General features: G+C 45.9%; 1 protein-coding gene across 1 annotated transcript in view; it reads left to right on the top strand.

Annotated features, from left to right (window-relative positions):
- The window catches only part of SHANK2 (SH3 and multiple ankyrin repeat domains 2), a 276,747-nt gene that overhangs the window by 40,745 nt on the left and 211,959 nt on the right, over positions 1-24,043 (top strand). The window contains exon 10 of the mRNA XM_054390349.1: positions 4,668-4,734. Coding sequence (XP_054246324.1) covers positions 4,668-4,734 — 67 coding nt within the window. The remainder of the gene's footprint in view (positions 1-4,667; positions 4,735-24,043) is intronic.

Raw genomic sequence — 24,043 nt, 5'->3', positions numbered from 1 at the left:
CATCTTAACACCCTTAATGGGGTCAGCTAAACCTGGAGGGGAGGGAGCTGCTCAGTGATTCACTTGGCTTGCTCTCACTCATATGAAATCACTTCTGGGGGTAAAAAAATATCCTAAGAGAGTTCCTGTTCTCTGTACTGTACAGCAGGAAAGTATGGCAGAGATCCCAGCCAAATGTCAGTGCAGCAGCTAAAGAGCCTGGGCTGGATCTGACAGTGCTGTACTGCACCCAGTGAGTTGTGCCTTGCAGCTGGACCTGGGCTGATGCTGTGCTGTGATGCTGCAGGAGCCATCTGTATGATTCTGGAGCTGATGAAAACAGTGCAGAGAGCTGCAGGTTTGAGTGGAAATTGAGGATGAGTGATTTGCTTTATTTTTTTTCCCAAGATGCATCAGGAGCTTGTCCCAGGTTTAGAGAGCAGTGTGAGTAAGGACATGGTAGGGTTTTAATGTGAATGTCTGTGGCAGAAAAATGCCAGACCCTTGGCTGCAGGAGGGAAGGTCCTGAGCTGTGAGGAAACTGCTGTGCCTGTGCTTTGTGACAAGCTGCAGCGTTTGGAGCTTCAGCATGACACGGCCTGAAGATAGCCTCTGGGTGTGAAGTGCTCCTCCAGCCTTTCATGGTAATATCACATGTCTGCAAACATGCATGTGATGCATTTAGATGGTGAATCCAGTTCCTGCTGGAATGGGAGGAGACTTTTCACCGTAGCTTTGCAGGCTGTGCTGCTTCTTCATTGCCAAGAAGAGATGTCTTGTGATGAGGGGGAAAAAAAAGCCCAAACAAAACTTTCTTGCCTGCTATCACCACAGAAGTCCAGCACTTACCTACAGAACATCCTGAAAAGCAAAATGTGGTTATCAGGGACCAGGTAGATGATTTCAGATGCCAGGTAAAGTGTGGAGAGAGCCAATCTCCAGTGCTGATGCAAAGCTACATTTGGAGAGTTTGAAGACTCAGCTTGCCAGGGTGCTGGTCCAGCTCATTTCAACTCCACTATTACCCAGAAAGGTTGGACCAGGTGATCCTTGGGGTCCCTTCCAATCTGCTGTTCTGTGATCCTCATGGGCCTTGAGCAACCTGATCCAGCTGGGGATGTCCCTGCTGACTGCAGGGGGCTTGCACTAGATGACCTTTAGAGGTCCCTTCCAACCCAATGCCTTCTGTGACTCTCTGATGCTACCTGAGTGTTTGATTTCTAAGGTACATGGAGATTTTCTGTGCAAACAGAACTGCAGTTTGCTTCTGATTTGGTTTTCATCTTAACTGAGTGGAGATTTGGCACCATCTTGTGCAGACCATTCACTTATGCTACATTCACACTCATCACTGGGTTTGAGCAGGCTGTAATTTAGCTTCCAGACACATTCTGGTGGAGGAGAGGCTGTGCTTGCTGTGCTCTGTAGTTTGTGACTGGAGGAATTGAATGAGTATAATTTTGTGTCTTTCCAATTTTTCCCTGGCTTCACTTTCTCCCACACTCTTTACCCATCAAATCCAAGCAAAGTACATTGATGTTATGCCAAGAAATATTTGTGCTCTTTAACTTTTTCCTGCTTTCTTTAGGTCTTAACATATTTCTCCTTCAGTTTTGCTGGGAGAATTTGACTTGCTGTTTTTAGTGAGCTGCAGTAAATTAAATGGAGGGAAATGGTACCTTGAGCTTGCTGAGTCTCCTGGCTGATCCAGGAGCAAGAACAGGAGCAGTTCTCTGCAGAGCTGTCTCTTGGCTACCTGGCAATGGCATTTTTTTCCTCCAGTAATGCAATGTGATTAGCTCTTGAGCAGCCTGTCTAGTCTTGAGCTTTGAAATCTATTCTCTATCAGAAATTCTTTCCTTTGAGTACCATGGTTGCTGTCTAGCAAGCTGCCTGTCAGTGCTGAATTCCAAGTGCCAATTTTAGTGAGGGCTCCAATGCTAATTAGGGCTAACATTGCAGAGGGGTATTGATGCTTACTTAGAAGCCCCAGACCTACACACAAATGCTGGTTTTAGCAACCAGAACCAAGCCAGGCTGCAGAATATGTGCTTCAAGAGATGTAATGTGAACAGCTCTGCTGTTAATTTCCTAGTGGCCTTTGCCAGGAGGAATCAGAAGCTGCGCTCCAGAGGCTGTGTAGAGGAGGCTGGGGGCCACATTCCAGTAGGCTGGCTGTGCTGAGAAGCAGTTTCTTTCAGGAGCAGTTCCTGGAATAAAGGTTTCCTTACCAGTAGTTAAAATAGTGATTTTTCAGATGGGCAGCTGTCTCAGTTGGTGATGAGGTGGCTCTGCCCCAGTCTGTGTTTCTGACCTCTCTGATCTTTGCAGATACTCTGGCTTACAGAATTATTCTGGTGAGGGCAAGAGGAAATGGTCCCAGATTGCTCCAGGGGAGGTTTAGGTCAAATATTAGGAAAAAATTCATTTCTAAAAGGATTATCAAGGCCTGGCTCAGGCTGCCTGGGACTTCACCCAAGGCAGTGGTGAAGTCCTCATCACTGGAGGGGTTTCAAGGCTGTGGCAAAGTGATGCTGAGAGATGTGGTTTAGCAGCTGACTTTGCAGTGTTGGATTGATAGTTGGACTTAATGGTCTTGAAGGTCTCTTTCAGCCAAAACGATTCCATGAGCCTGTGATGTGTTTGAGAAGAAACACTTTGTTTGTACAACTGCAGGAGCTGGCTGCAGCTCCTCAGGGCTACTGATTCATTCCAGGGCCCTCCAGAAGCCCTCACGTTTGACACAGCACGACTGAGAAGTGCCCAAAGCAAAACGTTTCCTTACAGTTAATGCTGTAACGAGGGAACAATGGCATGGTCTTCACCAGCAAGTGTGGTGATGTTCTGTGCAGGTTAATTACTGCAGGACCAAGATGATTGTGCTGCACATGCAGTGCTCATGGCTCCCTGCTGAGGAGGAGTTGGTTGTTTAAACAGAAGGATGTGTGTGTTCAGTGTAACTGCTAGGTGCTGTGCAGATGTGGAATAGAATTCCTGCTGTGAATAGATGGAAATGAAAAGATTGAGATGAACAATAGATGGAGATGAAAAGAAAACACAATGACTGTATTTAGCCTTTATGTTGGGTAGAAATTTTTAATGAACCAAGAAACAATTTGCCAAGAGTAAAAGACAGAACCTGAAGAGTATTTGGGGCGGGCGGGGGGGGGGGGGAACCCTTCCCAACCCAAAAACTGAGGGAAAAGCTGGCTTCAGGGTATAAATGTGATGAATGATGTGCTAGGTTGTTTGATTTAAACTTTGCTTGGTTATTTACAAAAGTTGTTCTGGTGCTGTATTGTAACTAAAATAGAGGAATGTCTTTGAAGCCTTGCTTCTGCTTTGCTGGCCAGCAAAGTTCACAACCTAAACCAAACCCATCTGTCTCTCTTGAGACCAGCTATTGCTTGCTTAGGACCAAAAGATGAATCAGAGGTTACTTCAGTGTGTTTGAAACTCTTTGTTTAAATCTGTGTCCTTCCACAAGGATGTTCAAGCCTGCATGCAGAAAGGCCTCATGAGGAATGGCTGGAAGGATATGGTCTAAAGAAAGACCTGAAACGAAGTCCCCAGGAGGACTGTAGAAGGGAGAAAAGTGTGAGATAATCTGAATGACAACAATCCCCTCTGGGTTTCTTTAGGAGCATTGCAATGAGCTCTCTGTTCCAAGGCAGTGCAGCTGTGCCCTTAGCAGATAGTCTCCCTAGCACCACCCTGCAATGAGCCTTCTGCCAGTGCTGCAGTGGGATGTGTGGGAAGGCCACTGCAAGCCCCCCATGAGATGTGCTAATGGCAGGAGCAGGCATTGTGTGAACCGTGGGTGCTGAAGGGGCAATGCAGGAGGTGGATGTCACTGTTGTATTTCTAGGTGACAGGGATGTGATGGCCATGATGCGTGGTCTGAGCCTACCATTTGAAGCAGATTTGGAAAGTATTAAATACATAATAGCCGAAGATTTTCTGTCTGAAGCTTGGTCCTTGCAGGCAAAGTCTTTGGTTTTAAGGGATTTCTGTATTAGTTTGGTTTTGGTTAATAGTAAATAAAGTGATCCTTGCAGTTTCCTGGGGCGAGTGCAGAAATCAGATCATTAAAAGTTATTGCTGACATTAATGTACTCCACACACCTCCTGAGACCATCTCAGCACTTCAGGCTTCCCTTACATTATTCTTCATCCCTAAGATCTGTGCTCATTTTTCAGGTAAGTAGAGAGGCAGGAGAGATTCCAGGGACATATCATCTTTGGTGTGTCTGAGTCTGCTCCTGGAGCACTCTTCACACATCCTTACAGCTCCCAGAGCTTTGGGGGTGCTGTGTTTAGTGACATGAAAAGCTGCCAGCTCTTCCAGCAGTCTCCTGAGACATCCTTGCTCACAGTGTTCCTGGGGGACTGGCAGGGCTGCAATGGCTTCAGTGGCTCCAACAGCTGCAGTGGCTTCAGAGAGCATTCCTCAGCCTTGTGTAAAGTTCTTCTGCTGTGTGAAATGAAAATAGGTGTGTATGATGTTTGCCAGGACTATCACCTGCACCTTTCCCTACTTACTAAGTGCTGAAATGAAAAATGATCACCTCCTAAGTGCTGAAATGAAAACATGTGTATGGAATTTGTCAGGAATTTCACCTGCCTGTCTCCCTGCTTACTAAGTGATGACAACATAGTAATTGGGGCTGTTTTTTTCAATCCTTTAGGTGGCTATAATAGCAGGAAACTTTGAGCTTGCTGAATATATCAAGAACCACAGGGAAGCTGATATTGGTAAGCAAAATCTCTACAGACACTGCAAGTGAGCTCTGTGTGTTCAGCCGAGGATCTGGCAAGCTGGTGCATGTGATTCTGTGGCAGCTCTGGCCCCAGGGCTGATGGCACTGTTGTTCCAGGGAAGATTTAAAAGGAACTTTGCTATAAAAGGGGGGGGGGGGGGGGGGGGGGAGGAGGAAAGCTGAAATGTTTCTAAAATTTGCTTTAAAAATGAAAATTGGATAAGTAATGCAAGCAAGTAGTAGGTGCTTTATGAGTGTAAATGGGAGAGTTTTTAACAGATTAAATACAGCTCCACACACCTGGAAGAGCCAGACTGGCTCTTGTAGCTCTCTGGGTTGATATCAGCCTAAAGCAGCTCTCAAGCAGGAATCACAGGTCAGGAATGGATGGGAAGGAATTGCTTCTCTGCAGTGAAATGAAGAGGTGGCAGAATGTGCCTATCCATAGCCATGCAACCATCTCCTCTCATTGCCTTTGCTGCGTGGTGCTGGGTGAAGGCAACAAGGGCCCCATATGAAAAAACCTTCTGGTTTTGTAAAGCTCTTTTTACCTAGAGACTTTTGCCAATAAAATAAAAAGGGATTTGCTAACAGTGATTTCTAATACAGTTTAATGAACAGGCAGTAAAGTTTTTTAATTCAAGTTAATTGCAGTTCCACAGAAACTGGCTGGAGCTGAACCTTAGGAGGTATTCCTTTTGGAGTGGGGGCGCTGGGAGGGCTGTGAGGTGCCTGCACTGATCCAGCTCAGTGATGTGAACTTGTGTCTGGATAGCATTTATTTTGTTTGGAAAACTAAGCCAACTCACATAAAAGTTAGGAGTGCGAAAAATTTGCTCTGGATTAAAGCTTCCCTTCCATCTCCCTTCCTGGCTGCATCTCATCTGCAGGGATAGAGTTCAAAACTCTGCATGGTGATGTGAATCCTAGTGGCACTGTGATAGTTGAAAGCACCCAGTTTGCAGTGTGCACTGAGAAAACTGAGCACACATTGCATGAAAAGTTCTGCAGAAAAGTGCACTGAGTTTGGAAGGATTTTACCCAAGAGAGTGGCTCAGTTCCTTGCCAGGGCAATGATGCTGGGGAAGGGTCTGGAGGACAGGGCTGGTGAGGAGCAGCTGAGGGAACTGGGGGTGTTTCACTCTGGAGAAGAGGAGGCTGAGGGGAGACCTTGTTGCTCTCTACAGCTCTCTGAAAGGAGGCTGGAGTGAGGTGGGGGCTGGGCTCTGCTTCCTAGTCTCAGGTGATAGCAGGAGAGGAAATGGCCTGAAATTGTGCCAGGGGAGGTTTAGGTTGGAGATTAGGAGAAAACTCTTTGCTTTTAGGAGTGGTCAGGGATTGGAACAGGCTACCCAGGGAGGTGGTGGAGTCCCCATCCCTGGAGGTGTTCAAGATTCACAGGATTAGTCCAAGTCATTCAGTGGTGGGTGTATGGCCATGCAGGGTGTTCTGTGGTAGATGCAACACCTGCACCCTGGGAGCAGTGCTCCTTTCACAGCCTTTTGGTGGGGGCAGTCTCTCCAAATCACCAAGAGAGATGTGCAGGGTGAGGTGTGCACAGAGGGCTGCCATTGGTCTTCCCATGGTGCTGCTGTAGTGGTCTTGAGAGGGAACTCATTGGCATTGTTAACCCCTTCTGCCAGGCCAGCAGCTCTCCACGGGGGCTGCTGAAGGCCATCACAACAACCGCCCTGTCTGTTCGGATCAGGTAGTGTCACACCTTGAGACAAGAGCCCTGCCCCACTCACTGCTTTCAGCCAGCAGAGCACTGGGCTGTCACACCTCTCCACAGGTCTTTGTCCTCCTTCTGCTGGGGGCTCCAGAGCTGGGCACAGGACTCCAGGTGGGGGAAGATTGATTTGCAGCCTCTACTCTTAGATGGTGAGGAGCTACAGTGCCTGTGCCCATCTGTTTTGCCATGTGCTAATGATGTTATTCTTAGCTGGTGCTGTTGTCCCAGGCTCCTGTGGCAGGAAGTCACTGGTACTGGCACTGCAGGAGGCATTGTGTGGGTGTCTTCCAGCTTGTCAGTAGTCACAAAGCTGTTTCAAGTCATCTTGCTGAAACTGCAATGCCAGGGCTCTAGCAGCACTAGTGGAATGCCTGTGGCTGGTGGTCCTGTGCCATGCATGGCCTGTGCCAGCTGCAGTGTTGGGTGCAGGGATCACAGCTCAGGTGCAGCACAGGGGTGAGCCTGCAGCAGGGATCCCACAGCTCAGCACACTGGGCTGCAGCAGCTCCCTGTAAAGAGACAGACAGGCTTGAGTGCTGGCTCTGTCACTTCTTATCTCCTCCACCTTTGCCTGCCAATTATCCTTCACTGGCATTTAGAGGAGAATGCTGTTGTAAGCTGTACAGAGTCTGGGATTGTTCAGCCAAGAAGAGGCTGAATTGCATGTCTTAAAGGAAGGGATTTTCCTTGTCTTCTTTCCTAGCTTGGATCTGTGCCAGGCTGTAGTGCTAGGACTGTCCCTGTTGTTGAAGATGATGGAGAAGCAGCTCAGGTGGAAAATGACCAGAGAACCCTCTAGCAGTAAGATTTCTCCTTTACAGCAGAACCACTAAATCTTCATTCTACAGATCAAACCCCATAGAGATTGTTGTTCCTTTTGCTTTTTATTTAATTATAAAGCACTTAGGCTAGACAAATGTGTTGAAATGTTGAAGAACTGGGAGTGTAGAAAATTAGCTTCTTGACAATAATCATGACTCCACACTTCTTTAAAAAGAAAAAAAAATCAAAAGTATCTATTTTAGAGCCAAGAAAAAAGCACAAATAATGAAAAAGGTAGAAATAATTACCCATGGAGTAATCTGACATCTGAATATGAGAGGGATGTTGTTTTAAGGTGTGTGGTATCTGCTTATCTCACCCAGACCTTGCCAAACCAAACCATCTGCTTAGGGCCAGTGGGAGCATACTGCTTCAGCCAGAGAGGTTAAGTCTGTCCTTCCCTTCTGTTGAAGGAAAATGGATTAAAATCTGTTTCCAGAGCAGAAGATGGAGTCCTTGGAGTCATCTGCAAAATAAAAAAAAAAACAAAAAAACCCAAAAAAACAAAAAAGAGGAGGTTTTGCCAGTGAAGTTTCCCAGCTCTGTAACACTTGGCTAGAGAGGCCACTCAGTTGGCTAAGCTGAATGTGTTTCAAGACAGATAAAGTCATTGAGGGATCAGAGGTGCTGGAGCAGCAGAGGAGTGTGTACCTCAGTGGTCAGTGGTGCAGAGCATGTATCACAAGGGTCCTACCAACTGCCTCCCCCTTGTTTCTCCAGTTTGGAGAAAGCCTGGCTGCTCTCACCCCCTGATCCTGGATGGGTGCATCTTGCTGTCTCTTGGATAATGTCACAGAGAGAGCTCATGATGAAATGAGAGGTGGAGACCTGGAATCCAGACCTGCTGACTCTTCAAGTGTTGAGGCAAGGCTGCACTAAGCAGTTTGGTTTCTCTTTGGCTGTGAGCTCCCCACATCTCCCAGCACACTGGGATTTTGTAGATCCTGCTTCTGCATAGCCACAATCCCATCAGAAAAATCTGGTTGTTTTTCCACCCTGTAGACAAGTTGGACCTGTTCTCCACCTTCAGCATTGTGGGGGTTGTCTCACACATATTCTTCCTTCTCTCAGCAAGTCACTGCTTCCTTACCTTCCTCCTTTTCCCACCAGCAGCTGCCAGCTGGTCTTTCTATCTCAAGTAGTCCCTTAGGTGCCTGGGTGGCCAGTTTGTTGAAAAAGTGGCATGAGAAGTTTTTGGTACAGAAAACTGTTTCTTAGTTTTGGTTTGGTTTGTTTTTTAACTTTGTACTGCCATTCTCAGAAACAAACTGAGGGAAACCCCAAAGCCCTGCAAATGACTCCCCAGGGCTTAGTGCACTAAAAGGCACCTTGCAGCTGTTCTTTCAGACAGGGCTGAAAGAGCAAAATCAAACATAAAAGATAAGGGATTCAGAGGAGAGGAAAAAAGGGATGTCAGCAAAAGATTAAAATCAAGATCCAAATTTCATTGTATTTAGCTCTTTTATGAAGTTCCAAACATCAAGGGATCCCTTTTTGTTTTCTTGCCACGTTGGAAAGGTAAATGAAAATTGTCTTATTTACACAGGAGTCCTGTTTGAAACAAATTAAACTCCTGATTTCCAGACAGCAAGCAAACCCTGGCAGACAGGGCACTTGGAAACTTGTTTTACAAGCACTGTGAAACACTTAGTTCAGCTTCTCAGGTTCTCTCAATTCATCATGCCCCAAATTAGTCTTATTATTCCTCAAAGAAAAAAAAAAACAACATCAAAGCAGGTTATTATAATTATCACTTACTTTGAAAGTCTCTGGAACCCAGATGTATCTTGCAGCTGAGTGAGTGGTGTTCCATCTTCTTTCCTGCTTTGAGGAGGATGGACAGCACAGCCTCTGATGGACAGCACAGCAGTTCCACAGCTTTAAAACAAGAACAATAATAATAATAATAATGGCCCTTTAAAAATGTCTTTTCTTTTAACTAGCTATAGCACATTTATAGTTTCTTTAACTTTCTGCATTTATTTATTTGAAAGTAAGAGAAAGGGATGGATTAGAAGATGTGAAGAATAGAAAAGTTAATCCCTGATTGTTTTCATCCAGCCTGCAGCTGTCTGTGAGTAAATGAGCACAGCAGATCTAGGAAGCATTTGCTGTACAGAGTTTACTGTGGCTTCCATAGGATGGAGGTACAAAAATCAATCATAAATGTGAGACCGGAGCTTTCATTAGACACAGATATGCAGATATTAAGCATGTTGCAGGCTGGTAATCCTTTGCCTTGGATAACCTATTTTTAAATCGCTCTTTTTTTTTTTGCCTTGATTCTTTGTGCTGAGATGCATTTTCAGATGGATTAAATGACATGGGTTGTTCTTCTTCGAGTGAACAAGGTTTGTTTTGTGTTGTACCTCTTGTCCTTGGGCAGCTCTGCAGCTAGCAGTGACAGGATCCCTTTTGCTTTATTTTTGTTTGCTCTTTGCTTTGGGAAAATGAAGCACGGAGAGCCGGTGTGCGAGCTCGGGTAGCTGATTAGCAGAGTAACTAAGGCTTGGATACTGTTGCTAGGCTTCAAGTCAGAGTTCCTCTATGCCTCTATAATTATGCAGAGATGTGTGTGTGTGATGGTTTGGCTGTGCTTGCACATGGATTTCTTGATTTATTATTATTTTTTCTTTAATTTTCTTTTCTTAATTTGATATTGGAAATCTGCTAATCCCCCAGGCTCAGCCCTTACAGCACTCATCCTGCACCTTGCCAGTTGCTTTTTGAACCAAACGTTTTCCACTCCTTAGCAAAAGGATTTCTCTGGGTTGGAATTGTGCCTGTAAACGTCTTTAAATGTGCATTTTCTTGTCGAATGAGCAGAGCAGGTCTTTCAAAGCACGAGGATATTAGTTGGTTGGTGGTAAAATTGCTTTTCTAACCCCTTTTCTGTAATTAGATCAGAGTGATTGAGGTCAGTACTCTGGGTTTTTCCGGCTGCAAGTGTCTCTGTGAAGTGCTAGCCAGCCTGATGAATATTCTGTTTGTTTACTTATTTGTTTGGGGCTTGGGGAGCCAGGCAGGAGTTTTTTTCGTTTTCATCAACCAAATGCCTGCAGAATACTTCTCAAGTTTAGGGGAAATCATGTTTAGAAAGATCAAAGCAGCAGCAAGAAAGGGCAGTAAATCAAAAGACGTAAATCTACAACACTGTCAGCAGGACCCGGTGACTTTGTGCTATTTCTGTCCCGTCTTACTTAATGGAAGCAAAAGGGACACAAGGGTGTGGCACAGCCCTCTTTGTCACTTGAACTTGGGTGACATTAACCTGTTTCAGATGCCAGTGGGCATTTGGACATGGAAACAGGATGAGGTTGGTATAGGCAGGATGGCAGAGAGACCAAGATCTCCACTGCCCACGTTTTAGAGGAACGTTCTGTGGTGCATTCTCCCCACCCTGCCTTCCCCTTTGCTGTTTCTTTCAAACACCTCTGCTACACTGATCGTTATTTCTCCTGTGTACAGGAAAAGAAACCCCAAAGCTTCACATTAATGACTTTTTCAAAGCTGGGTTGTGACCAATTTGGTCTTTAATTGGTATGAAAAGAAATTGCTGCTTTATTTATCTGTTGTTGTTTGGTTTTTCTTTTTTTCCTCTGAAAAATTGCGAGGAGTAGAACCTCCAATGCTGAGTCTTGCCTATGCAGTAGCAAACAAATTGGAAAACTGGGAATTGTGCTCTGGTAATGTAATTACAGCCCAGAATGTAGGACAGAGCTTGAAAAACTCACAGCCCTTCTCTTTTTCCCTTTGATCACAAGGATTTTTTTTTCCCTTTCCTCCCTGTGTGTGTATTAGCAGAAGACTGGGCAGTAACTGGTTTTGTTTCAGAGTTTCAAGTTCCTTTTCAGAAGTTGTTTATTCCTGTTGGCCTTTGAAGTTGGGTGCATTCAGTGCCTGGAACGTGGGCCTGTGTGCAGAGTGGTGCAGCAAGTCACCTGGGGGTTCCTTAGGCTGGCTTGAAGTGTTGAGCAGGACAGGAGGGAGAGAACTGATGACTGCTGATCTCAGTGCAGGAGGTTTCTGCATGATTTGGCCTGGTTTTGTAAACCAGGCTGTAAAGCAGCCTTGCCAGCTGCCAGGTAGGCAACGATTGCCACAGCTACTGCTCTTCAGAGTTTGCTTTACAGACTGGCCAAGAGCAGCCTTGTAACTGAGTCCAGACTGAACAGCTGGTGGAAGCTCAGCTCATCTCCAGCATCCTTGAGTTAGTTGTGATCTCAGACAGGAGCTCGGTGGTCTGAGCAGTGGGTGCAGGTCATGCAGAGCTTAGTGGCTTATCCCCTAAAGGAGTTTGAGATGTTTGGGAAGGGTGGAAATGAAGGGCAAATTGGTTTGTGTTTGAGTCTTGCCCAACCTTCACACTTGGACCCAAATGGCTGTAAGTGTCTTTGGGACCACCAGCTCCTCCTTCCCCCCAGTCTAACTTCTCTCATCAGAAGAAAAGCTTCTCATCTTCTCTGCTCCATCAAGGCTGGGACCATTGTATGCAGCAGCTGGGAGTGATGAAGTTTTAGGTATTGTTCCTGTTAGCAGTGTGCTGTTTGATCAGGGAGTAGGGTCAGCCTTTCCCCCATCATTAAAGGATACACCTGCATGGTCCTGTCACTGGTAGTGGCTTTTCTTCCTCTTTTATTTTTTTTTTTTAAGCACTGAGGTGGTGTGTTCAGAGGCCATGGACAGAACTGGAGTAAATTGCTGGATTATGAAAAGAGATCAAATCATAAAGCATTAACCTAGGAAAAATGATTGGAGTATAGCAGGGAAATGACTGGGGAGAGACATGGAATGTATTTTTGGTTATCAAATGAGTAAGATGGATTTCTTGCTTAAAAAAAAAAATGAAGTAATTGAGTGGATTGCCCTGTCCCCCAAAATTCTGCTGGAGTACCCAAGAGGGTGATGCCATGGAGCTAAAGAGGCAGCTCAAGGGGCATGGTGTGAGCAGAGAGCAATGCAAGTGCCCCAGAACTCAAATGCTGACGTTTTGAACTCCTCTTGCAGCCAGACTTGAATTTATGGCAATGGTTTTAGATTATTGCTTGTGAGTGAAATTCCCAGTGGTGTTCAACCTGGTGGTTGGATCCTTCTGTCCCTGTAGCTCCCCTTGTAGTTGCTGAAAGGGGTCAGCAGATGATCCACCCCTCAGGTGTCCCCTTCTCCATTCAGTCTTTGAGGCATGGTCCCTGGTCCTGCACCAGGGTCCTCTTCAGGGACCAAGGGCAGGGACTGGAATAAATTGAGGAGTTGAATCAGGCCAAGGGGGTGCGAAAAGCAAGTTTGGGGTTTATATGGACTTAACATTTGTTCAGTCATCTCCAGTTCAGTTTTGTAGGTCACAGATCATACCACTGGAAGGGGTTCATATGTTCACAGTGTCAGAACCTTTCCATGGTGCAGATTACAGAATTGAGCCTAATTCCTGCTTGGGCTGGATTATAGCTAGAGGAAGCATTTTCTCTTGTTAAAGACCTGTGATAATGGAAATAGGATTTGGAAAATTGTATTGTGCAGTTCTGCTGGGTTTGGATCCATCTGTTAATTGTTCTGGAGTTGATTACCCCTTCATTAAACAGATTTCTCCTGTTCCTGATACCAGCTGCTCTGTCTGCAGCCACTGGACCCTGCAGAGAGCTGAGCCTCCTGGGCTCTGGTGTCTGTGCCCAGGATTCTCTTCCAAAGCCAGTCCCTTCTTAGTGTCAAGGGCCTGCTCCCAGCTATTGGAGAGGAGATGTAAAACTTGAGTGGAGGTCTACACTGAGTATGAGAAACTGCCCTGGGCTCTGTGGGGTTTATTGCCATTGAGCAGCATTATCTTAATCACCTTGCTGCTAACTTTTTTTTTTTTTTTTCCTGCATCCACTAAAATCTGTGTCCCCAGACCATCTACAGCAGAGGGTACATGCTGGGGAAGGATGTGACCAGTGCTTTTCAGTCATGAGATGTATAGGATCACAGGATGTTAGGGGTTGGAAAGGACCTCAGGAGATCAAGTCCATCCCCCCTACCAGAGCAGGACCAGAGAATCCAGTACAGGTCACACAGGAAGGCATCCAGATGGGGCTGGAAAGTCTCCAGAGAAGGAGACTCCACAACCTCTCTGGGCAGCCTGTTCCAGTGCTCTGTGACCATCACAGTCAAGAAGTTCCTCCTCATGTTGAGGTGGAACGTCCTGTGCTGGAGTTTATATCCACTGCCCCTTGTCCTACCCCAGGGTGTAAGTGAGCAGAGCCTGTCTCCTCCCTCTTGCCCCCCAGCCCTCAGATATTTAGAAACATTTATTAAATAGGTCTCAGTGCAGGAAATGGGAGGGTTTGGATGGCAGTGGTTTGGATATTAGAGTTTCCATACCTAGTAAGATGAGGCTGGGAGCCTCCAGTGCAGCTCTGAGGTTTGAGTCAGCCCAAGAAGGAATTCTGCAGAAGACAAATTGTTTGAAGTGTCTCACAGAGCATTGCAGTGTTCCTGAAAAGCTGATGTATGCTCTTGGAACCATTTTTCAACATGAGCCTTGAGCTCTCTAAGGTTGTGTCAAAAGCTCTGTAGGCTGTCAAGCAGTGGCACAGTGAAGCCAGGTCAAAAATAGAGGTAGGACAAATGCAGCAATAGATGTGTGCAGAATCCCAGGGTGGCTTTCTGCTGCTCCCATTTACAGTTCTGAGAACACAAGAGAGGAAAGAACATGAAATACATGCCAGAGGTAAAAAAGGAAAACATGAAATAGAGATTGATGGGAATAGTCAGGGATGCTTCCTGAGGGGAAAAGTTCTGTGCTTCCCCCAGTAAATACAGAGGCTGAGAAACACCACCAAGAAAAGGAAAAAAGAAAGTCTCAGTGGAATGGAATGTCAGCTTCTGTGCTGAGCACTGCAGCACTTCATCACAAGGCTTTTTGTGTCCCCAGTCATTTCCTGTATGCAAGGAGCTGACAGAGTTGGGACTAGAGGCTCAAGGGTAGGTTGGTGACCTCAGAACAGGTTGTGGCAGTTTAGGCTGGGTGCCCCCTGCCACTGCTGCATGAGATACACCTCTGGTGTCCTGGGTACCTGCTCACTAGGGGTGGACACAGGAAACGGCGTATTTCTACCCATAAATCCTGCGCCCTATTAAGCCATCTGCAGAGTCATTCTCTTCCTTTTTCTTCCCTCTCTGCTCCCATGGGAGATGTCTTCTCTTATTGGGTAATGCCGGGGGGGTATCTCAGGCCTCTTAGGCCTGACCAGGCCTTATGCCTGGAGGAGAATGGAGGGGGTCAGGGGGGGACAGTCTCAGACCTGGCCAGCCTGAGACTTGCCTAGCAATGGGGGGGGGGGGGGGGGGGGGGAAGGAATTGCCCTGAGGGATTGGGTAGACCCTCAGGTGGGAGGAAGGGAGGCTTGGGAAGCTTTTGGGAATTCTGTGAGGGGGTTCTGTATGCCTTAGGATGTTCTTTTCCACTATGCTTTGTAGTTTGTAGTTTTCTGTAGCTTCACCAATTGCTTTTCCATTTAAACTTTTCCATCGCTCTCCAATCTGTTTGTGTGTGTCATTCTTTTGTCCCTCTCGGGGCAAGAGATGTTCTGGCTGGCCTCAAGCCAGCACACAGGTGGACTGCTGTGTGCTAATGTCACTCCCATCTGGGGACAGGACCATCTTCTGTGGACTGATTGGATTTGGATGAGGGTAGGAGTCCCTGTCCCTGGAGGTGGTCAGAAACTGTGCAGACATGGCCCTTTGGGACATGGTTTAGGGAGCATGGTGGTGTTGGGCTGATGGTTGGGCTTGGGTTTCTCAGAGGTCTTTTCCACCTGGAATGTGTTTCTGTAGCCTTCAAATGCAGCAGCAGCTTGGTGACGTTGTCCATCATCTAAACCAGGTGTTGGCATGGCTAAGAGTTTTTGCAGGGATGCAAAGCCAAGCCTTGTCTGAGCTCAGTAGCTGCACCGTCCTTTCAGATGGGCTCAGACCACCTTTTGCAGTAATTGCTGCTCTCCTCTGTTTTAAACAGACTTGTTCCACTTTGACTCCCTTGCTTGGAGCTCCTCTTTCTATTGTGTTAAATTTGTATTTATCTCATTTTTTTCAACAGCTAAACGTTCTGGTTTTCTTCCCCACTAGGTTATTTATCCAAATTAAGTTGATGTTGTGCTTTATGTTGTATTTACTGTGGGATCTGAGACTTCTCTGAAGCAATTTGTTTTGCATATCCTATGAATAATCTGCTCTTCATAACAAGGTGGTCATGTCAGCCTCTTAGTGCAGGCTGATCTTGTAAAAATGCATTCTCTTGAAAAGGAAATGGTAGCCTCAGAGAGGACCATTTGTTGTCAAGTTATGGCTGAGGCTTGATGAAGGGCTGGGCTTTGAAGCATGCTGCTTTATGGGAGTGTAATGCTTCACACTGGATTTCACAGTGGTGGCAATCTTCACTCCATTTATAGCTCAGTCTCCTGGGCTGTGTCTGAGCTGACAGCCTTTCCTTTGGAGTGCAGGATAAGCTCTGGCTTGCTGCAGTCAAGGTTTCGTCACACTGTGGAAGATGTCTCAGAGTAAACACTTTCCAAGTATTTAACTCACAGCCTTAGGATCTTGGAGAGAGTTCCCAGGGGAGTCCGAGGGCACTGAAACTCCCTGAACCATTTCTGTCATTCCTTCGGTTTTGATGAGCTGCTGTTTGGAGATGATCATTTTGTTCTCTTCTGTTTCATTGCCAGGTGTCCATTCACACACACACACAAAGTTTCAGATTATTTTTCTGTATTTGGTGGTTGCAAGGGCAGCAGATCATAGAACCATAGAACTGTTAGGGTTGGAAAGGACCTCAAGGGTTGTCCAGTTCCAACCCTGCTGCCATGAGCAGGGACACCTCACACTAGATCAGGTGGGAGGATGTTTTTTTTACTGGCTGGCCTGGCTCTCTCCAGTCCAAGCAGTGGTCCTAAGGGATGTCCATGTTTGACATAGGAACTGGGCTTGAAGGGTATCAGAGAAATCATTAGCTTGGACTTTGTGTGCTCTGTGTTTGGCACTGTGTGCTTTCAGAAATAGCTGGAAATGGAAACTGCTTCTGAAGATAGTAATGGGAGGAGACCATTTAGGGGTGGCACAGGTGCTTAAGGGAGGACAAATTACCTTTCCTCAGCTCCTAAGTTAAGCAATTCAAGTCTTAGTTACTGGTCTATCCAAACCTGGGGTTGTGTTTGGATGTAGGTGTAAATACAAATTAATCAGCTGCTTATGGAATGAGCTTGTGTCCTGCAGCAAAACATTTCATATGGAGCTGTGGAAATCCAAAAGACCACTTCCCTGCTCTGCTTTGTCTCTTGTTGCTGAATTAACTGCTGAGATTTTTTTCATAGCAGGCAGAATTAGGATGGCAGCTTGGTTCAGAAGAGGTTGCAGAGTAAATGTTATCCTGCAGAGTGGCTGTAATTGGGTGAAATCCATGCTTGAATGAAAACAACAGATGATTTATGGGCTTTGAAGATTCACAGCAATAAGTTTGCAATGCTGGTGTGTGTAGGAGTCTCTCTGCTTTTCTCTTAATTAGGTATTTCTACTACCTCCAGCAGGCTAGGACTTCAGTCCCCTAGTAAAAATACCAGCCTGAAGCTGTCACCCTAGTTGGCTGGCTTTCAGGAGTAAGGAATACTGAAAACTGAATGCCGAGATTTTATTCCTCCCCTGAAGTAGTCTCTTAAAATTCTCTCTTATTACTTGATAAATTTTATTCTGTCTTTCTAATCTTATGTAGCATTTCCTGCTTGGGAAACTGCCTCTTGCATCTCTTAGAAACATCTGAGAAGGCAAAATCTAACATCAAGCTTGTGATGTGTTTGCAGTTTTAAATGTGCCTTATCAAATCTATAATTTAACACAAATCATTTATTTATCCTGAGAAAATTATTCATTGCTCCTGGAGGGGGAAAAAAAAAAAGGCCTTCCAAGGGCAGGCTGTCAGCTTGCTGGTTTGTGTGCTGAGTCTCTCCAACAGCCAGCCCCCAGCATCTCTGGCACTGCAGGCACCAAGGTCTGTGTGCTTTGTGCCCTGATGAAGTGAATTGTTTCCATGTGCACAACTGCTCCTCTTCCTCCACAGCCCCCCATGGGTGAGGGGTCCTGCAGAGAGGAGAGGCTCAGGAGCCCCCACTCCACAGAGACTGCCTGGATCTGCTGCTGTAGAGCCTGATCCTGGCTCAGCCTTTGCCTTCCAAAGGAAATCCAATCCCTCCTGCCCAAGGACAGCCTTGTAGCGCTTGTCCAGATGTCTGGGGTCATACCTTGCAAGTAGTCAAAAGAGGCTGTGAGCCCACAGACATCTGGGTGTTAGGTTCCACTTTATCTTTGCCCTTCTTTTGAGGGCTAAGCTTTTTGTTTTGGGTCAGAGCATGGTTTATCGCTCCAGCTTCATTAACACTCTCGAGAATGCCAGGTGCTAAAGAGCTCTATTTTTGCTGCACAGCTCAAGTGTGTCTGGTTCCTTGTGGCCTATTTTTTGCATATTTCTTCATTCTACGACTAGGAAAAGCTGTGCAGGGAACAAAGAGATTGCAAATAGCCAGAGAAAACTGCTGTGATGTTATTACAGGGGAATAAAGGGAAGGATCTATCTGTGAGACTGTTTCTGAGAGGGCATGGGATTAAAATGGAAGGCAGGAAATGATGCATTATAAACCCAAATAAAATAAGCAGTGGGATAGTACATTCTGTTAGCTGTATTTCACCAGGCAATTGACTGTTTCCAGATAATTTTACGAACAATGCTTTTTAGGCCTTTGAATAAAGCATTCTCAAGTAGAGGTGGCTCAGAAATTTTCTTCTTTAGCCACATGTATTCCAGACATTCTTGGTTAGAGTTCCATATTAAGCAGTTACCAGCAGAAGGATGTTGAGGACTCTGATGGCTCTCTCTCCCCAGGGGAGGAGGCATATGGTTGGCCTGGAGAAGAGAAGGCTCCAGGGAGACCTCAGAGCAGCCTTCCAGTATTTGAAGAGGGCTACAGGAGAGCTGGAGAGAGACTTTTGACAAAGGCAGGGGGGAGGAATGATGGCTTCAAACTGGAGGAAGCTGAATTTAGATGAGACGTTAGGAAGAAATTCTTCCCCCTGAGGGTGGTGAGGCACTGGAACAGGTTGAGGAGAGATGCTGTGGAGTGTTTGAAAGTGTTCAAAGCCAGGCTGGATGAGGGCCAGCTGCCTGGGCTGGAAGGAGCTTGGAGGGGAGGAAAGGGGATGCTCAGTTCCTTTGGGCAAAAGCCATCAGCCTGTGCAGGGAGTCTGAGGCAACCTAGCTCAAAGGGCAAGGACTGGGATCTTGCTGTGTGGTAGCTGATGGAGAGTTGATACTTATGGGATAGAAAGCCAGGAAAACAGCAGAGAGCCACTTAGGATGCTTTCCATTAAGACAAAGTTCCTGAGACTAAGCTGACCAAACAGTTTCAGTCCTTCAGCTGTGCCATCAAACATGACTTCTGGCATGTCTAGAGGTTTGGAGGGGGGAACACTTCCTAGGAACTTTCTGATGGTGTGGTGGACTTGATGCCATGACCTTCCCCAGCAGGAGTGGGCTTTGTTCATTGGCTTGCTTTTGTTTTCTGATTTCTGCAAGAGCAATGACAGACTTCGCCAAAACACAGGGGTGGATCATGTGGGGGTTACCCTTGCTGAAGGCTTTTTCTTTGCTGCAGTTAGTGGAAGTTAAAGTCATGGAGTGCCTGTTAGGAAGCCTGGGGTGTTGCAGTGGTTTGGAGAGCAGGGTCCCCATGTGAGGCAATGCTCTAGTTGCTGTGGTGCTGTGTTCTGAATGCTCTGCCACAGCATCCTGCAGGTGCCCACCATGGCTGCTGCAGATACCCATGATGCCCTCTGCACCTTCCTCTTCACCTGGCAGTGACTGCTGCTGCCTCACACCCCTGGCTACCACCAGATGATCAGCTGCAGTTTATTTGGTGCCAGCTGATGAGGGAATTAGTTCAGTAGCTGGGGGAAGTTTCTCTGGTGTTATGGAAGTGACACATCGTGCTCTGCACTAAAGAAGTGTAAATCTGAGTGAAACCCACAGAAATTAGTACGGATTTAGGCTACTGCCTTATCTTAGGGTGTGTTTGGGTTGCCTCTTGAAAAAGAAAAAAAAACAAAACCAAAACCAAACCTAAAATCTATGAAGTCTTTTCCTGGCAGCTGGTGGCCTGTGTCCTATGCCATCTGAAAAATGCCTCTGCAGATTACAAAAGCTCTGCTTCTCTTCTGGGCTGCCCAAGGGAGAAAGTGGTCTAGGTTGGGAGTAAAGAGTGCTTTAAAACCAAAGATCCATAATTGGGTTAGGTTCAGTATGTGGTAACAGCACATCCTTGACATAGGAAGATCAAACCGGGATGTGCTCCTGCTAGCCACACCTTTGTGCTGCTCCAGTGTGATGTCCACCCTGAAGCTGAAATGCTTTGCTGGGCTTCTGGGGAGGAGCAGTGGTGCTGCCTCTGGTGTGCTCCCTCAGTGATGTAAGCTTCCTGGCCAGCTCTGGCAGCTTGCAGCAGCATATGGCTGAGACACTTGGGTACCATCCCCAGCACAACAGGCTTTCCTTTAGAATGGCCTCTGCTGGTTACAGATGCATTGGTTTTGTCATCTGATGCTTTTTTTCCTTTTTTTTTTAAAGTAAAGATTTTGGGGGGTTTATGGTGTTTCTTCTTCTTTCCTCTTTCCCCCCCACCCCCCCCCCCCAGTGATTTGATAAACATTCTCAAGTCCATTGAGCTTTCGAGAAACTAGAAGGGAATGGGAAAACAATGAGTCATTAAAATACATGTTGTGGAGGATTAAATTATCTGTTCTGGTTGAATTGCTTCCAGGCAATGAGGAGAAGTCAGCCAAGAGATTTCCTTAAAGAAGTCTTGGAATTTTAGCAAGATTCTTTTGTTTTGTTTTATTGTTTTAGGTTTGGGGTTTTTTGGGTTGTTTTTCCTTTTGGTTGCTGCTTTTTGTTGTGGGGTTTTTGTTTTGCTTGGGGCTTTTTTTTATTGGTTTATTGTGTTTTGTTTTTTCTATAAATATTCTTAAAATTTGACTTTGGAAGTACCATAGGATGGTTTGGTTTGGAAGAGACCTTAAAGATCATTTAGTTCCAACCTCCTGTCATGAGCAAAGACACTTCCTACTAGACCAGGTCCCTGCTGTGAGCAAGGACACCTCCTACTAGGCCAGGCTGCTAAAAGTCATTGGAGTGATCTCTGCTAGGTGGGAGGTGCCTGTGCTGGCAGGGGTGAGCATCAAGAGGTGATGCTCATGGGTGGCACTGGTGTGATGTCAACTCCTTTGACCATCAGTGGTAAAGTAAGGCAGGTGCCTGTACTCATCTGTGAGTCCTTGCCAGCCAAGATCAGCATTTTATGAAGCAGTCTCGCTGAGTAGAGCTCTTGAAAGAGGTGAAATGCTCAAGCCCAGGATTTGCTTCATGGGATGTCAGGCTCATAGGTGGATAGATCATTAGAGGTCATCATCGAACCACTACCAGTCCATGCTTTACTTTCCTTCTACAGATCTCTAGGTGTGGAATTAAAAGAAATGGGTTGCAGTCATGACTGTTCAGGTGTGCAATAGAATCATGGAATGGTTTGGCTTGAAAGAGACCTTTAAAGGCCATCTAGTCCAACCTCCCTGCAGCAAGCAGGGACATGGTGTGACTAGAGCTAGAGCGGGTGTGCTGTGATTGTCTTCTGTCAACAGCCTATTGTGATGTGAGTTTGAAATCATTCCAGAGCAGGTCTGATACCAGTTTCCAGAAGAGAAGTGATGCTTTTGTGATGCTGATTTTCCTCGTGGCACCTGGACTGTCTGGCATTTAGAGTTCTTTGGTTTTGTCTTTTTGGCCTTGTGAGAGCCCTGGAAGGGCTGCAAAAATATAGGACTTCAGTGGGGTTTTGGTTCACCTAGAGTGAGGAATATTTGGTTGTTGTTGTTGTTCATTATTTAACATTTTCTGATTCCAGAGTTAGGACAAGAAGGTTTTCTGCTGTTATTTATCGTTCATTAATTTCATGAGATCAGATCTAGGGCTACCAACAGAATTTTTAGGTTCAGCTAATTGCTGAACTAAATAAGTGGCTGATTAAATCTGGCTGCCCTTTTTTTTCCCCTTCTTGCACGTGTCTTGTCTGAAAAACAAACTTCAATTGCCACTGGAATAAAAATTCTTTTGCTGTGGGGAAAAAACTGCACTGCCTAAATATGATCAGTGTGTAATGATTGTCCTTAACACCAGGAAAGTTAAAGCTATTAAATTCTGATCAAGAACATTAATGCATGGAGTCCCCACTGCCTGAGCTTGCATCAATGAAAATAAATTGGGATGCAGGAAAATACTTCAGGTTTATGTCAATTTCATGGAAAATTTGTCCAGGGTAATTTGTGTAAGCCTGCAAGAATGGTGCATGTCTCTGCTGTCCAAATCAGCTTGTAAGGAATGGTGTGTAGCTTCTTAACACCTAACTGGGCTTAAATTTCTCATGCTGATTTAAAAATCAATTCTTTTTCCCCCTCTGATCTGAATGGTTAGTGGTGTATACTCCCAAAGGTAATGAAATGATTGTGTTCTAAATCATGGTCTAAGGAAATTCCCATTGGAGCTTACTATTGAAATCGAAGGTGGTGACAGCAACAACTTCTTCCCTCACTGGAAAAAATTATGATATAACTTTAAATTTGTCTTTATGCTTGACTGGGGAAGGGCAACTCCAGAGGGGGTCTGATTGGTGCTCAGCAAGAGCTAAAGGGTGGGGGGCAGCAGGATGCGGCCAGACTTCTCAGTGGTGCCAGTGGCAGGACAAGGGGCAGGAGCCACAGGCTGGAACCCAAGAGGTTCCATCTGAACAGGAGGAGAAAATTCTTTGGTCTGAGGGAGCTGGAGGCCTGGAGCAGGCTGCCCAGAGCTCAGCTGGGCACTGTGATCCTGGGTGAGCTGCTGTGGGTGCCCTGCTGGAGCAGGGGGGTTGGACTGTATGATCTCCAAAGGTCCCTTTCACCTCCACCTTGGTGGGGTGCTGTGATTCTGTGGCTGAAGTTTCACAGTCAGCTATGAGCATCACTGTGGGCAGTGCTGCACCGAACACAGGCTTTTCATAAGTGCAAGAGGAATCAGGATTTCTGAGGCGTGCAGAAGAACCAACCTGCTTTTGTTGACGGGGCGAGAATCTGCTCGAACGCAAATCAAGCAGGGTCCTTCTGAGAGCCTGGCCGGAGGTCGGTGCTTTTGCCAACACTCCAGGAGCAGGACAGTTCCCAGGCTGAGCTGCAGCAGGCGCCGCAGCCGCTGCCGTCGGGGCTGGGATGCCTGCGGGCGGCTGCCGCCGGCTGCGCGGAGGAGGTTCGGGAGTTGTGAATGATCCCCGCTCCGAAATGCTTCCTCTTGCTTTGCGTTTGATTCTGAGCTGCTTAAGCACTGGCAGATTATTCCCGTTTTCCTGGTGAATAATGTATGAGGGTATGTAAGTGGCTGTTCCTTGCCTGAGTGGGCTGCAGATGAGAAGTGTCAGCTCCTTTGCAGCGTTAATGTGCATTTGCGTCTCGGGTTAAAGCTGTGGAGAACCTAGCTCTGCTTTTTTTGGGGTAACTCCTACAAGTGCCAAAATATTGGCAATGTTTTCTTTTTCTCTTCCTTCCCATCTGAATACTGTTATTACAATGAAAAAGTCAGTTACCAATTTTCCATCACAGGCTGCTTCTCCTTGGGACTCCTAAGATTTGCCTCAAAATCTTGTACCTGCTGCTTAAGATGCTGCTTAAGATGAAAACTATCAGGAACAGGGATTTTGTGGGGTTGTTTTGTTTTTGGTTGTTTTTTGTTTTGGGTTTTTTTGAGTGTTTTTTTTCTTGTGGGTTTTTTTTGTTTGTTTGTTTGGTTTTTGTAGTTGTTGTTCTGTTTCATTTTCTGCCACTCAGGTTAATTTATTTGACTGACTCAGAACACTGATTCCTTCTCACACCTCCTTCTTGCTCTTCAAGCATGTCCCAAAGGGATAATTTGGGTTATCCTTTCCTGCCCAAGCAGCCTGGATGCACAGCTAGGTGAATTTCTTCTGTCTAAGATGTGCACTGTTTTGGGTAGGGAGATCTAAACCCCCATGGAATGCTGCAGTTGAGGCTTCACAACATCCACCCAGCATCCACTTAGTGGGGAAAACCACCTCAGATCTTTCCCTTATTAATTTACTAAGGGGCATTTCAGTATTGTTTGTGTTGTTAATCACTTGCCTTAGCCCCTGGGGTAGGCAGATTCTATTCTTCTTTGTCAGCTTCTTAGAAAAATGTCCCTTTCTATTCCAGAATGCTGGAAAATTGAAGCACAATGATTGTTCTTGCTTGGTTTGGGGCTTAGAATTATCTATTCAAGATCATAATCTGGTCCCTAAAGCATCTAAGCTTTGAAACTTTTATGTCATGGGCCATTCAAACCAAAATATTTAATTGAAAGGGTGACAACTTCCACAGGTGTATCTGCCATAAAGATCTTTGGAGAACGGGGTTTAATAGGGAGTCCTGTGGGATTTTGGTAAGGAAGAACTTCCTAAAATACAAAATCATGCTGCTGAACTTGAGTCCTGTGAAACAGAACTCCTCCAAACTGCCCAAATGCACCAATATCCCTGGAATTTGCAGCCATCCAGCCCTGAACTGTAGAACAGTGTGTTTTACAGTAGTGCTTTCCAACTTAACTGCAGGCTGATATCCTCAGATAAAAGAGTGAAAGCTGTGAAACTGGAGAGGCTGCGTAGTA

The sequence above is a fragment of the Indicator indicator genome, chromosome 21 (assembly GCF_027791375.1).
Source record: "Indicator indicator isolate 239-I01 chromosome 21, UM_Iind_1.1, whole genome shotgun sequence".
Classification (NCBI taxonomy): domain Eukaryota; kingdom Metazoa; phylum Chordata; class Aves; order Piciformes; family Indicatoridae; genus Indicator; species Indicator indicator.
This window is presented reverse-complemented; position numbering and strand designations above follow the sequence as displayed.